We start from the raw sequence: 15899 nt of genomic DNA, 5'->3' as shown, positions 1-15899 counted from the left end.
CAGGGCGATGTTCTTGCCGAAGAAGAACAGCGTCGGGCCGGCGAGCTTTGTCGTTCTTAGTGCACCTGCGAGACACAGAGCACACAACCCTATCAACATCATCTGCCACTGAGAGCTGACATCGCTAAGTTACAGTCTTGGAACTTGGGTATGGTTTCTTGGGACATTCAAAGGCCAGAAGGACCTAGAGAAGAGACCGGAGAAAGAGATATAGCGGTAGTTCACGAATGGGCAGAATTGGACTTGGGCTGGGTGAGAGCAAAATCCCCCAGTCAACATTGGGTAATACGCTCCCAGCGTCAATCCTGTTAAGGAACTTATAACCCGCCAGCAGGTCAAGCGAAGCTGAATCATGTGGATCAGCATGCCATCAGCAGTGCTCGTGGAGGGAGTCTCACCACCAAGACGTGTTTATGTCCTTTGCAAGATTCTCATAATCATAACGGTAGGGATTGACCAGGGCGGCGGTGACGGATCCCGCGGAAGACGGTGTGTGATCTCGACCTTCTCGAAAGATGAAGATTTTGAGGTCTAAGAGCTGCCAGCCTGCACATCTCAGTTGCGCAACACCGTCCCGTTATCCATGCTGCACGCGGCGTATGCAAAGGCCATTCAATAGCTCAGCAGCCGTCGACTCCAAAAAGTCCCCCACCAAGTAAACCCTTGCCCTCTTCACATCAAGAACGTCGAGTAGAGGGATTCAGGGCTGAGACCGGCGCCTGGCTAACGAGCACATCCTTGGTCCCTTTTGTCAGATCCCACAAGACGCGAAACGGGACATCATGAGGACAGCAGACTTGTCCACAGACTCTGACTTCTGACTGTGTCCGTCAAGCAACATCCGCCCACAATACTCAGTCGTGTTATACTGCGCAACAAAACTATCCAAAGGACCCCTGCGCAGGATAGCACGGTGCAATTTCCGCCACATGTACACGCAGCGGTACGCCAACTGCGCGCGCGAGACATAGACGACATCGAACCTCCCGTCTTCAACCTCGCTCTGAGGAACGGCCTGCGTGCTGTTCTGGTCCAAAAACCAGCCCCAGGCCCGCAGAGAGCCGAATTCAGCGGACAGTTCGCGGTCGTGGCACGCTGGAGCCACCCACGCGAATGTCACGATGTCGAACACGCAGCCTCGCGTCAGCGCCGAGTCACGCGTCGAGCCGCAATCCTGCGACGACGACGACAGGGTGGCGGCGTTATTGTTGCTTCTTGTGGCGCTCTCGGCGATGATGAAGCGCAGGCCGAGGCTGACGAGGACCACCACGCTGGCGATCACGACCACCATGGACAGGATCTTGGCCCGATCTGACCGCCACGGATTTCCTGTCGCGATGATGCTCCGACCCGTATTGTCGCCGTCTCCGTCTCCGTCCTCTGCCTCGGCCCCTGCACTTGTTGCAGGCAGCAACTCGTACCTGAGCCGTCTGCCGACGTTGTCGAGGATCATTTTTCGCTTTTCCCCAATTTTCAAAGTGAGAATCGCGACAGCCCGGTGTTCGTTCCAACGAGCCCCCTTTGGATTCCTTCCTGTCGGCACCTGTTTCTCAGGACCTCTTGGGGAAGTTGGTAGAGGCGGAAATGGACACGCTGGAACTCGCTGTGTCCACCCTCTTCTGCAATTCTGGGGAGCGTCCGTCTCTCGCTGGTGTTTCTTCTGACTCGTTTGGATCGAGCACACAGTGAGCACGGAAATTAAATCACTGAACGTTCCAACTGGCCGCTATCGCAACCACAATGCATACGTCGATCGCTGACCGACCGACCGACCCGCCTATATATCCGATGTCCACCACCGCCGCCACCGCCAGCGAAGCGCGAAACCATACATATCGTCTTAGCCTTACCCTTTTCCAGACGTCTCTGGCGGGCCCGATTGAAAACCCCCCACCCGCCTGCTACTGATGAGGCTGACATGACAGTAAGCGATTATTAGAGCGTCATTGTTGATCTTGGCCGTGCTAGTAGCAAGTGCAGATCAGGCTGCGTGCTTGTATTTGGTTTGTAATGGGTAATTGTTTCTTTGCCGGCGGTCCTGGATGGGCCTTGGTCAGCTTACCTTATCTTATACTTATTCAGACACATATCCGTGGTCATATCCATATCCATATCCATGGCCATTATTCATAATCATATTCATCTCCACCGACGTATTGTATGTCTACTCATGCGTAGCACGTCCAGGAGGCATCCACAGCGAGGTGCCCCATGCGGAGGTACGCATACCGTATTGCCGATACGGGGTTACCCATACCCCAAACGACTCATAGATGCACCGGCAGCTACCTCCGTCGAATGGGAAACCTCATGGCGAAACGAGGTACCCGGACAAGACGGGCATCTCGGTGTGTGGTTTCCAATGTATTCAGGCAGGTAGGCAGGTAGGTAGGTAGGCATGTCGGCTCGATGGTCAATGAATGCCTTTGGAGGTTCGAAATAGTTTGGATCAAAACAGCGCAGGACGCGCCGTTATGGGATGTGGAAGAAGCAAGGACATTTAAGGAACCGAGAGCAATACAGGAGCGAGAGTCGAATGGCAAGGGATGAGGATGCAGGACCCGAAGAAATGCTGGAATCCAACTCAACTCTGGTCTGTTTGCGCCTCGGTATACGTTAGGGACGAGACAGTATTATCATACTACGTGGCTTGTAGCGGAGTGTTGAAGGGCTCTTCGAGGAGATAACCATCGAACAGAAGCTGAATGACGGAGGGACCTGGTCCTTTTTCAGTCGAGAGAAGATCAATTCACTCGAGCATGAGACGAATTGAGAGACAGTTCCCTGTAATTAAGAGGTCGAGCTATGCTGGAAATGAATCTCGCAGCGAGCGACGGCGCGGGCTGCCCACGGTACCTCTGGTTGAGCGCATTCTGCGTGTAGCAGACAAGTACTACCTGTGCGTGGAATGGTGAGCAAAGTGAAGGCGTACGGAGGTACCTGACTTCACGAGACGATGCTCGAAAGACCGCTGCCTACTTGTCGATACTTCTTGTCAATGTGATTCTTATGCCTGAATCTGGACCAGGTCCAAGGGGCCTGGGTGCGAAGCGCTCTTTCGGAATGCCCGCACCAGCAAAGGAGGGTACACGGTCCAAGGAAATATCGAAAGCCTTGGGAACAGTCCAAGTGGTGAGCGCTGTCTCCATGGTGGCGGTCAGGTCGACACCGTGAGTCTTGGAAGGAAAGCACTTCGGCTGGACTGGTGGCTGGGTTCGAATGTTGAATCTTCAATTCACGGCTGTGCTGCAGGGAAGTAGTGGTCACAACCACACTTGACTGTGCAAACATTGCATGCTAGAGACACGTTCTCACACCAAACTATAGTGGCAGAAAGGCAATCGAAGGACCCAAGTCATGATGTGGGAGGTGGCGGCGGGGTTAGGAGCCAAGGACACTTCAACAGACTGACTTTTCAAGATGTTGCACACAGACCGCATGCGGTGTAACCCCATGGAGGAGGATGGGCAGTGGCAGCTGCTTCAGCATTGAGGTGGATGTCGTGTAGCACGGGAAGTCTGTTGATGAGCATGATTCCGAAAGGTCTGACTTGATTTGAGATTCTATTGCTAATTAGCATAGTCGAACAAGAACAAACTTGAGCGGTCTGATAAGCAGAATGCTGTCGTGGACAACGAGATCAACGGGTATTCTGCAGCAAACCTTGAAGCCACCCGCATTAGCGTCGTTGGTCATAACGAAGACAAGACGTTGCCACGAGGAGGAAGAGTTGGACAACCAATTGCACGGGTGACATGTCTCAAACCATCGATGATGTTGTCTGTCGATGGGAGGGACATTGAAGGGGTTGAAGCGTTGAGAGGTCCTGGAAGTTTCCAGATCTTCAAACAGGGATGCACAGGGAGCTGTCTCTCGTGGACAAGCAGCCATGGATGAGGTGAAAGGAACATCAACTGCACGAATGGCACTCAGGCAACGAGGATCGACCGGGCGGTTCGACCATCGAAAGTGTTCGATCGCACCGGACTTCTATGGGAAGGTATGGCTGTCGAGCAACCTTGACATTGCTCAGGCGGAGCGCGCCGATCAAGGTCCCAACAAGCTGAAACAGGCTCCTGCTCTCGTGTTCCTCGAGCCCAGATGGGAACTCGGTCGACCTGGACCGTTCAAAAGAACCTAGACTCCAAGTCGGCGGGTCAGTTTTGGGCTGGGATGACATATTTGCATTTGCGCAAGCTTTGGGAGATGAACGAGGTCTGGGGATCCCCACGATCTCGAAAACGGTTCTGGAGGTAAAGCTCGCATACTTGTGCGGTCAGAGAGTGAGCAAGGATGCCCCATAGCATAGAGTGGCGGAAGGTTACTCTGGATTGGAAGCTGGAGGGACAGAAATTTTCACATGTCAAAAAGTGGCTCGCATGGAGAATTTCCAAGCTGGACAAATCACGGATGAGAACGCTGCGAGCAAGAGACCTGGGGCGACTGCACCCCGCCATCGCTGCATAGATCAGCAAGGGGCCTCGTCCCAACAATTTTGTAAGAGGCGCTTAGACGTCCATGATGTGTGACGTTCCCTGTCTCTGATGGCTGGTTTCGTGGCTGCGTCGTTGGAAGGTCGTGCGCCATGCACTCGATACGAAGCATGTGCAACATCAACACGGCCAAGGATCAAGAGCGTTCCGGTGGCGGAGGAGTCGGGCACCAAAGGGTACGCCATTTCTAGCCCACGAACGGCACATCCTCTGCCGATACGAGTAGTAGTGGCGACTTGCAAGTCAACCATATCCACCAGGGTGAAGTGATGGCGCCAGCGTGGCTTGCATAAGCCTTTGATATCAAAACTGCCAGCAACTCTGAGCGGCCAGCATTTGGCAGTCCGACAGGTGGAGTTGATACGGGTAATGCGCCCAGTCTTCTGGCTTAATGCTCCCAAACCTGGAGAAGAAGGAGACGAAACGATACCCACCGCTCTCGGTTTGCCTGTTTGGGGACATTGGACACAGACCAGTAGTTCGCAAAGATTATGTTTGCGGAGTGCATACTCACACCGCCAACTGTCAATGATGGTGGACCCAACACTGGATCCAGCAGGAGGTCGAGGCCTCCCCAGGTGGAGATATGCCCTGGAGTCGTTTGCATGAGGTTACGGACTCTGGAGATGGAGAACGGAGACGAGACTCTTGATGCAGCAGAGAATGATTATGTTGGGGATGTCGCCTGCCAGCTGTCCATAGAGTGGGACTGCCCAGGTATGTAGGTATAGGTAGGGCTTTTGTTAGAGGGTTGATGTGGCTTCCCCTTGCAATTTGCCACCATAACGGTTGAGGAGGGCACGATACGAATATCTCCGCGCAGTAGTAGAGTCCAGAGTGGTGCTTCGGTACGGAGGGCGGGAGTGTATATTGCGTCTTACTATGCTATTCTCGCACAAGGCGGCCTGAAAAAATTTGATGGCAAGAATACCTAGTAAAGCCCACCCAAAGGAATTTCCGTGGTGGATTTGTGTGGCTGGTGTTTGCACCGTTTGCAGCGTTTACAGGGTATGGCCCCGGGGATCCTTCCCCGCTAGTTACCCGAACCGGCTACTAATATCGAGTTTCTCCGGCTGGGCCTACTAATCCATAGGAGATCAGCTGATCATGTGACCAGAAATAGCAAAGAATGGCACATGCTTCGCAGCTGAAATCCAAAACACAAACACTCACTGATAACACCTCGCCTTATTCATCGACGGCTTGACTCTGTACTGGCCTAGCGCCTTTGACGCCATCTTCTAACCATGTATTAATAATGGATTGATACTGGTGTCTTTGCCACGTATACTCTGGCTATCGAATAAGCGACTCCCCCTGATGGCGCCCTAGGCTGCCCGTCCTCCCATGTCTAGAAACCCACCCCCAATCCACTCGATTCGAGCGCGCCCCTCCAGCGATGAGAAAAAAGATGGATACCGCTATGGATATACCGGCAGCTAAAATATGGAGGGTGGTCAGGTCAAGCAGTAACTGCCGCTCCCAGGGTCCTGGCCATTATTCAAAGAGCCAATGTGGGAGTCGACACGGCTCGTCAAGAGGGAGGGGAACCCCTCCCACGGTGCCCAAGGGTTCAACCATCCAGTATCCGAGGCTTCACCCGCCGCAGGGACTCCTGGACTTAAAATCTCCTTGCGCTTAAGGGATTTGCAACTGGCAGAGTCGATCAGTAGGGTTTCTGGGTGGTGGAAGTGAGGAGGCGAGCTGCTCACCCCCTCCTTGGCTTGAGAAGAGGAGGGGCTGTGGCCACGCAAAAACTACTGTGACTGACATGCAGCTACACGACAACTCCGTCCCTTTGCATAACAAGATTGCAAGCTGCCGGGGGGAGGCTCCAAGCAGGCAGTGCAGTATCCTCCAGACTCCTCCATACCTTCTCCTAAAGAGGGTCCTGGAGGGCTTGTGGGGACACCTGCAAAACCGTGGACGGGCTTTGACCTGAGGAGCACTACCATCTGCCCTTTCGAGATGAAAAGGAGATAGCACGCGCGCAAGATGGGGAAGGCGATTTATAACACAAGCGATGGGACAATATCCACCTCGTACATGATAGCATGGTCGAGATATGCTAAGTCGGCGAGGAGGCGGCGAGGAGTCGGCGAGGAGCCAGTTTAAGCGCCTTGTCCAAAACGTCCGTGACAATGGTATTGTTTGGTTGAAACCCGTCAAGAACTCTATCTAGAGGGCAAACAGTCCCGGTGTCTTCCACCTAGGCAGGTGTTGGTCCATCCCTGGCCGGTGCGAAGTCCAAGGCTCGCCAACATCATGGACGCAGTCAGAGTGCCTTTGATACAAAACCGCGAAAAAAAAGAACATCTCCCTTGTATCGTTGAGATTGAAATAGCAGCCCTTATCGCAAAGGGGAAATTATCCCTTGTAGCTGACTCTGCTTGCGCTGACCTGGAGAGAGCAGTCATCCATATGGCGCGCAGCCCTTCAGTCAATTCACAAAATAGAAACGTTTGACGGTGGGAGGGGGCCGAGAATCGCCCCGATAACTTCCATATCTAGTGGTTTACGTCGCATCGCACCGTTGATGGTACTATGGTTGTCCGAGGTCGTTTCAGTTATTACTGCATGGTTCGATGGATTTTTCGGGTATTCATTGTCGGAATCGATTACTGCTTTAGTCAGGACATAATACCTGGGGTGATTCATGCTTAACCTTGGCTCTCGCCCTCGGTCCACGTTTATTGAGACTCGATCCGTGTGGATGGCCCGGAGCAAGCATACACTTTTTTGATACGAGGCAGACCTGCTCGAGTCGCGACTCGCGACTGGCGAGGGGCAGTCCGGTGGTAGTTTGACTCAAGCTGCGACAAGGCAGGGTGACAGTTAGTGCGTGCATGAAGGGAGACAATTCTCCCACAGATAAAGGTTGACCCCCGCCACGCGTTGCATTGATTGGCCCTGCGTGCTATACCGCCTTTTTGGCCGTGGGGGTTACATTTCTTGTCGTGCGCCCACCTCCGAGGGGCCGCCTGGGATGGGTTCTGCTGGGTGTTGACCTTTTCCCAGTTCCCGGGCCTTGACATCCTATCTTTCCTTCACTCGGGTCCGCGTCACGACCGTGCTCCGTGGCAAGCAGGCAGCCAGGAGCAAGACACACAGGGCATTATACGTCATCAGACGATGAGGCTTTGCCGGGCTTGGGGATCAGTGAGCACTTTAATGAGCATCTGGGTGTCTGGGAGTGGCAGGAATGACAAACGAGGTACGTACCTGAGGTCAGAGGTCACTGGATCTATGTATATTTCCGTCACTGCCGCAAGATCCGGTACGAATATTCACTGCATGACGGGCCTTAGGTTCGCACAGATGGGGAAGGTTCCCCCAGTATGCGCGAAGCCACAATCTCTGACGCGAGCAGCCAGAAAGCCATGGCCCTGGGTGCGCAGCCTGCCCGCCCGTGTCCAAAGAGCTGGTGTGATTGGAGGAGATGCTGTTCCTCACCGCCTTGGTGGAAAATTGACCCAGGTCAGTCGTCAGCGAGTCAGATGCTGGAATGCCACTCACCGCCCTGCTAAAGTTATCAAACAGAGGACCAGGTGGCGCTCACCTGGCAGCCAAAGGTGGTGTGCGGCGTCAATTCTCCAGGCTGTGCGCCCGCCTGGCTCGCTAACCTGTCGCCTGCTTAGATTCTCGCGGGGTAAGATGAACATTGAGGACGCATTCGACCCATCGTGCTTTCGCGAAGTCGCCAATGACGATCGCATCCATGCTTGTCGCAGTTGGCAGTTGTTTCTTCTTTTCTTTCCACCACTAACCAAGGTTTATCGACGCCTCACTCTTGAACCCGCATGCAAATGTTGGTCTCGTGATGGGATTACGTAGAAATGAGAGCCGCTAGATGCAACAGCAACAAAGGTCATGATGTCGTGATATTGCGGTATGGACAAAATCTTGGAATGGCGAAAACCATAGCCCACATCTCCGTCCCAGATGGCGCTCCATGACCTCTGGAGCACTCGTAGCGGGCGGATGTATGATCCGGGGGGTACAAAACCTGCGATGGACACTTCCACTCCTCATGCAGCTTTCCACAGGGGGAAGTTGTGGCAGCCGAGGTGATACGACCAGCGCCCAGCATTAACGCCCATTCAGAGTTCTTGTGAGATGGTATAGACTGGGTTGACCTGGTTGTACGAAGTACCTATGCAACTTACTATGGACGCCGTCGCCCTTTGCTCCCGCTTGAGACGGCGGAGGGCTGGGTCATGAGCTGGGTCTGCATTTCGACAAGATCGTCAAGGCCGATTGCCTGCGGTGTCGCCTCTAGCCATCATTATTGATTTCCATTGCTCTCTGAAAGTTCCGGGGGGGAAAGTGGGCAGGAACATGGGCTTTCCAAGGCATGTCCAAGGCCCAACTGACCTAACAACTAGGCCCCGCTGGCCGCTGGCCGCTTAGCTACTGGCCGTGATTTGAGGCGCGCCATGGTCCAGGAGCCGCCTGGGGTAGCCCGCCAGTGCCCGCTTCTTGAACTCTGAAAAATCTTGATTTTGCAGGTAACGAATACCACTCCAAGACCAGTGCAGATCTGCGCTGCCACGCGAAGGATTGCCAGGTACACAAGAACAGTGTCCGAAAAGATCCTCAGGGCCCCGTGGTCGGCGACCCTACGCGCAGACGGTGGTATGCCTTGGAATCAATGACCCTACACGGCACGGGAAGGAAGGTGTGACTGCGTTGGAGAGGAGGGAGAGGCCGTCATTGGTGTCGCGAGGACCAAAGTGCCCGGTTAACGGGTTGCTGTGAAGCGAAGAGTTGTTGCGTAGGAGGCGGTCTTTCGACAGCCAGCCAGCGTTGGCCGGTGCTGGGAGATTGGTTGACTTGGGCCCCCTGGCAAGCCTGGTTAGATCCGGTTAGGGGCCTGACGCGCCTTCTAAGCTGGCCGGCGGGACAGTCAGCTTGTGCCGCGTCCCTCGCAGCCAGTCAGTACCTAGTACTTTGTGCTCCCTACAACTACAAGGAGGGGAGGGGATTATGGGTCTCGTGTTTCATTTTGCTACAAGCACTCTCTCTCCGGGACACGGCTTTGGTGTACATTATTGTCGATCAATGACAATAATGCTGCAGACCGGACTCTGGGGTGATGAGCTCGGACGGATATACTTCTTAGGGAGGCCCTCTGCTACGAGTACAATGTGCTGAGTGCTGACGCTTTGCACCGCCAGCAACGCATCGTGACAGTGAGCAGGATTGCTGACTGTGCTTCCTCGTTCTTTTTTTTCTTTTCTGTTTTCCAGTTTGGTGGCATAACAGGACGAGGAGGAGAGCAGGGGGAACGGGAAGAGAGATTCCCAGGCTTATTCCCAAAAGCCCTGTCTGTGCGAGGGGAAGATCGAGAGAGGTAAGAGGAGCTTGGACGGGGGAGAGGACCCGCGCCAGGACGGACTTGGCCTGACGCGGGTTGTAGATTTGATTGGTCGGAAGAGTCAGCCGTGCGCCAAAAACTTCCCGCCAATTGTGAGCAGTTTTTCTGCCGGTCTGTTTGCTGTGGCACTGCCTTTTCGCTTCTTGTCTTTTGAAATTTTAGCTCTTTTCCATTCCCATTTTATTGCTTTTGGCGGGGAAAGTTGAATGGTATTGTGGCCAAACTCAGTTCAGTCAATAAATCATTATTTCAGGTCAGCTCTGTGCATTGGGTCTTGGAAAACTTGCACTCGGGCCGTGCGACCTGCCACCCCAATCCTGGTACCAGACCAAGAAAAGAGGACACGCTCAGACCATCCTGTGATCCTGTCTCCCCCTCTCCCTCTGCCTCTGGTTTCTTCGCCTTCGAATACCCGGCGCTTCCCGTGAACGGCTCTTCCGTTTTCGGGGGGAAGCAATAGAGGGGAAACGGAGAGCTGCGTGCGTGCAATCATCTCATCTACAGAAACCCACGGGCATCTTATACAAGCAATCATTATTAATTGTGGTGGAATCCGGTCAAGGTTCCGGCGAGTGGTGCTTGGGTATTCGCTGAGAACATCATCGCATGATATTTTATATGCTGAATGCGGCTTTGTGCGGCTTTTTCCATCCCAGCACGCTCCGCGCATTCCCGCCACCAATACTCTGCGCACATTGCTGGTATCTATTGCCTGAGGTTATTTCCGATAGTGGACGAGGTGGTAGAGGAAGCGGATATCTTCATATTAGATACTCAACACATAAGCTGCTGCTCTTAACTCTCTTGGATGATTTTTTATATATCAGACCACGGCGAAACACTGATACCCACCCTTTATTTTCTGCGGGAGGGCTTGTACCTACTCGTACTCGTACACCACAGCCTCTCTCCCCCGACACGACTCGTATCTCTCTGTGTGTCTCCTATCTTTTGCCTATCTCTGAAAATCTTCCCCCAGAGGCTCCCACTCTTGTCGCCCTCTTGGATGTGCTCCTCATTTCCCTGTATTCGGTATTTCCAACCACTTTCGATTGGCAATTCGCTTGCCATCTCCAGTCACACATCTCCCCCTCGCCCTTCCCCCATGTCAACGACGGTGTCCACTCGCCATTAGCGTTTCAGACCAAATTCTTAGCCGCAGCAACACACCAGGTGGGCGTCGTGTCGGGCGGCGAGCGTTGGGATCGCGCAGTGACTCCAACTTGACGAGTTGCGCCACCCCAAGCCCTCAGTCCACCGCGAGTCCGCGACACTTTTAGCCTGCGCCCTAGGTTACCCACCCACTGCCACTACTGCATCTCATCGGACCAGGGTTATCAGTCCTCGCCTCTTCGCTCTGAAATGGTCGCGCCAGCCATACCCACTCTCTAAAACCACCTTTGGACAGAAACTAGGGCCATTAGCCTCCCAGCTCCCAGGTTCGCCAGCTTCTCAGCGCCGCCCCTCCGTTCTCACCTCACTTGCCCATCCGATCCATCGTCGACCGCCCATTCTCCCACCCTCCCGCCAAATCGCCCACTGTCCAGCGTAGATCCGAGCTTCCTGCTTTGGGCCGCTCGAGACTCAACAACCTTTTGGCTTTGGTCGGCCTGCCTTGCCCTCTGGCACCCATCTGGCACACCACCTCTTACCACCACGAATCCCAAAATATTCCCTCTTCCTCCTTCTTTATCCCTCCACCACCGATCCTCTCCCCATTACCTCCCATCCTCTAGGCCTTCACCCAGCCTATCTCTTGACATCTGTTCTAGAAGGAAATTGGGACATTTGACCACGACCACGGCCAGCGGTATCACCACGGTCGAAACTGCCTGATCCATTTTCGCCCTTTGTCGGTCACCGATCAGCAAGCAGCCCGGATCTGCGTGGGTGGAAAGTCTCACCAACAAAGAAAGAGGAGGATAACAACAGGACATTGTCACGTCCTCCGACTTTGTTCCTGTGTCCTTTGGGTACTTCCCGTCACGACTCTGGGCCGTGCAGAACAGTAGCAGAACTACAAGTCGTCGCTGTACGGTTGATCTCTGGTCCCGTGGCGAGACTGTATTTGGCTGCCTTTTTGCACCAGTAGAAGTGACAGGCCCTTCTTTTTCACCTCAACGAGACTATTGCACCCTTGAACATACCTCAGCATTGGATTTTCCGCTTGCTTTGTTCCTGCCTGGAGCTCAAGAACCACACCCTGCAATCCATTCAGTAAGTACCTTCCCACTCCCCTTCTCGCAACTGACGCACTCGATGGTTCGGCCTCAACCCTAAAAGTTGGCACGGCCTGGATCAACTCGACCGTGGCTGCGCTTATCGCTACCGTTACGCCTCTCCTCGTTGACTTGTTCTACCCCTACCACACCATGCTCCTACGATCGGCTTCTATCATTACTCGCAATGATTTAACTTATGTACTGACCTGCCTTTTCCTGTCTCAGATTGTCTTCACCCTCTCAAAATCCCACTTTCGACCTGCTGCAGGTTGTACTTTATGAGCCTCATCGCGCATTAAACACCTGCAGTCTTGGTTTTCGGTCATTGTTTCTCACAAGCCGACCGAATGCCTTACACGCCGCCAACCCACCACACGCCCTCGAGCTCCAAACAGTCCAGTCCCACTCCGAGCCGGTCTCACTCATATATCCAAGGACCATTACTTTCCCCGCAGGCTGCCGAAGCAGATCGACCCAACCTCCCTCGTTCCAGCGGCTCTTCTTCATACCTCACCAAGCACAGACGAAGTCCCTCCTTGAATGATGCAGCAAAGACTGAGATCCTTCACAATGGCGAGGCGTACGAGGTGAACGGGGCCTTTGACCCCCACGGTAGTATTCGCCAGTCGCCTCCACCCGTGACAAATGCATTGATACCTGCAGGGATGACAATATCACCCCCAGATTCCTCTCAAAACTCGAGCGATGAGGATGAACCGGAGCGAGGACGGTCGAGGGATTTGGACGAGGATCTGCAAGCTCTCCAAGAAGCTATCCGGTCGATAGAGCAAAGGAAGGTTACCGGGTCTCCCACTCGTGGGGAGGAAAGCTCCTCTGCCACAAGAACAGACGCTGTTGTGTCCCGTCTTGACGGGACTCAATCGGCCGGTCCTGCGGTCCTGCGATTGCCCTTATCGCAGGAGGCTCGGAAAATCTCTCATTCGAGGTCGTCGACAGACTCAAATATTGTGTTCGAATCACCTTCGAAGCAAACTCCCTCTGTGGCCCTAAGGCCAGACACCGATGACAGCGACAGCGATGACACCCCCGCTGAGCGACCAGCAATGGTGCGCAAGAAGTCAGGTGAACTCGTTCGTCCAGCTCTGCGGCCCTCCTCGCGACGGCGGCCTTCAAGTATGCCTGGGACACCTACCTATTCCAAAGCCGTCCACTTCGACTCTCACCTGGAACACGTCAGACATTTCCTGCAGGTGGACCGACCACTCGCCGTGAGTGCCGGTTCATCTCCCGTAGAGAACTACGAGAGCGAGACTGATTTTCCCTTTGGGTCCGACGAGACCAACGCTCGGCCTCGCACACCCTCATATGAATGGGAAATCCGCTTGAATAATTTCCCAAGTGACTTGGATGCTCGACGGTCCCAGCCTGTGTTCGTGGAGAGAATATTCCTCTCTTCAGATAACAGAAAACTCATTGGGACTGTCGCTGTGCAGAACCTCGCATTCCACAAGCAGGTCGTTGCTCGATTCACGTTCGACTACTGGAAGACCACTTCGGAAATCGTTGCTGACTATAACAATGATGTTCGCCGGAAGGGTAACCATGATGGCCTTGACCGCTTCAACTTCAGCATCAAGCTCGAAGACCAGGCAAACCTGGAGAACAAGACGTTGTTCTTCTGCATCCGCTACAATGTCAATGGTCAGGAGTTCTGGGACAACAATGCTGGTGCCAACTACCAAGTCGACTTCAGCAAGAAATCCAAGTCGCCACCAAGCAAGTCTAACCCTGGCCTGGGTGAGAGACCGCTCAATGCTTTGCCCCGTAGTCGACCATCACCACCTACCTCTTCCGGAAGGCCCGTCTCGATGCCTACCTCATTTGATGATTTCTCAACGGGCTTTGACAGCTTTGGAAGCTTCTTGCAGTCCCCCAGCTCACTGATGGGCGAACCTAAACTCAAGCTGAGGAGTCCAAAATCCAAAGCAGAACTTCTCCCAGATGCTCCCCAGCGCCGTAAGCAGGCTGGGCCACAAGCATTTGGAAATCGGTATGATTTCAAGACATCATTGAATGCTGCCAAGAACAACGCATATGCCGCCATGGGCGAGTGGTCTGGCTTGGGTCCAAGGACGTACACAAAGCAGTCTTCCCACGAGGTGCCTGCGACTACTCCTGTGCAGAGTGTCGCAAATGCTGCTCCCAAGCATGAAACTGGCGTCAACGATGTCAAAGTCGAAGCCAACAAGACCGCTGCTGCTGCTGCTCCTTTGACATCCAAGCCGGCTGCTTTGCTCTCTGAGAAACCTTCTCTGAGCTCACAGAGCTACAAGGAGCTCGTAAGTCTCTTCCCGCCCCGTGCTGTCTCAAGGATTGCTCTGGGTTCAGGCTAACCCGTTGTGCAGGTGGACAAGTACTGCTTTGTAGGTACCCGGGGAAAGAGCGAGGAGGTCAAGACACATTGAAGTGCTAATTGTTTGTTGCAGTTTGGGACAGTCAGGGTTGATGGTTCGGCGGACTCTACCTCCGCGTCGGAGAGCAATGGAGGCAGTTCGGCTGATTCGTCTGGCTCGACAACACCCACACCACCTCGAAGCATGTCGCCCGTCCCGGATTCTCAAGCGTCAAAGCAATTTGCGCAATATGTCGCACGTTCTTCGTCACCTTTGTCAACAGGCGGGTTCTTCGGATCTCGCTCTGGGTCACCGGCGTCCTTCGGATATCCCTACCACTCGGCAACCCAACATACCTTGATGTCCGAGTCACCCACACCGACGGCAATTCAAGGATAACATCCATTTCATCACTTGCAAGAATGCTTGCATCATCAACCTGGCCAACTTTGTCCACCGTTGGCCGTGGCAGCACATAGTGAGACTGAACTAATCGATGCAGTCGGGCAGGTTTTGATGTTCGACATCCTCGACAGATCCTAGTACACCACTCCGGCAGATGGTTGATACGGGACATCCCGGTTGAGACACCACGGCGACAGCATCGTTTCGTCCGGGGCGGATCAAAATCGTTGCTTTTCTTGTCTGCTGTTCTTTTAGCGACCCAGACAAATTTCCTCACCTTTCTCCAGCATCATGCGGATTGCGGCACTTTCGTTTCTCGGGCGGCGTTTCGCGAGGAATCCTTCCCACTATTGTTAATAGACGCTCCTCCTCAAATCCAGACTCGGCGGTCAATTGATAACAATCGCCACGTGAGTTTTAGACTGGACACTATGAGGAAATGGCCCCAACGGGCCAAAGCCGCCGAGGAGCCACTGGAAACCGGCAGATCACAAAAGTTCGATGGAGTTGAAGGCGTCCAACTTGCTTTCTTGTAAACACATTTTGGGACGAGTTTGGTTGTTGAGGAACAGTTGTGGGATTTTTAGGTCGAAGTCGCTCGCAAATGTCCTTGGATGAAGATCGCGTCATGGTGTGATTGGTCGTCCGAATTGTATTGTGGCCTGTATAGGAAGGGGCCCTTTTTGTGCTATGGCCTGGCAATTTCGGAGCGACTGATAAATGAATCGAGGAAACGATTTGGACGTGATAAGGCCGAGGTCGGGTTTGATTTTCGAGAGCGGACACCAGGGTAGAGCGACTTCCATATCCTTTCTTGAACCAAATAAATCATAGTTCTCTTGATTGTGTCTGTCGTTAATGCCATCATGAGGTACACACAATAGCAAATGCAAGCAAACTCCGAGCTAGGTCCGTTCCAAGATCCTTTACTCTGTATGCGTGTGTTTTTTGTCTTTGCCAGTACCGGCGTTGGAGGGAGAGACAGGAGCATCAGACATTAGCCATCAGACGTAGAAGCGTGCATCACCCGCTGGTGACGATAAGCAGT

General features: G+C 53.6%; 3 protein-coding genes across 3 annotated transcripts; 2 read left to right on the top strand and 1 right to left on the bottom strand.

The window, feature by feature from the left end:
* Positions 1-751: 751 nt before the first annotated feature.
* On the bottom strand, positions 752-1453 carry Z520_07801 (uncharacterized protein; the record flags this gene model as incomplete). Its single annotated transcript, XM_016778298.1, has 1 exon — positions 752-1453. The coding sequence occupies one exon, from the start codon at positions 1451-1453 to the stop codon at positions 752-754; it is 702 nt and encodes a 233-aa protein (XP_016630658.1).
* Positions 1454-3889: 2436 nt separating this feature from the next.
* Z520_07800 (uncharacterized protein) lies at positions 3890-4141 on the top strand (the record flags this gene model as incomplete). Its single annotated transcript, XM_016778297.1, has 2 exons — positions 3890-4000; positions 4034-4141. 2 exons carry the CDS (start codon positions 3890-3892, stop codon positions 4139-4141), a joined length of 219 nt encoding a protein of 72 aa, XP_016630657.1.
* Positions 4142-12439: 8298 nt separating this feature from the next.
* Z520_07799 (uncharacterized protein) lies at positions 12440-14845 on the top strand (the record flags this gene model as incomplete). The annotated part of the gene is made up of 3 exons (XM_016778296.1): positions 12440-14392; positions 14459-14476; positions 14540-14845. 3 exons carry the CDS (start codon positions 12440-12442, stop codon positions 14843-14845), a joined length of 2277 nt encoding a protein of 758 aa, XP_016630656.1.
* Positions 14846-15899: the final 1054 nt, after the last annotated feature.

Source organism: Fonsecaea multimorphosa (genome assembly GCF_000836435.1).
Source record: "Fonsecaea multimorphosa CBS 102226 unplaced genomic scaffold supercont1.16, whole genome shotgun sequence".
NCBI classification, from domain to species: Eukaryota; Fungi; Ascomycota; class Eurotiomycetes; order Chaetothyriales; family Herpotrichiellaceae; genus Fonsecaea; species Fonsecaea multimorphosa.
Note: the sequence above shows the minus strand (reverse complement) of the source record. Positions and strands in the feature narration are given on the sequence as shown.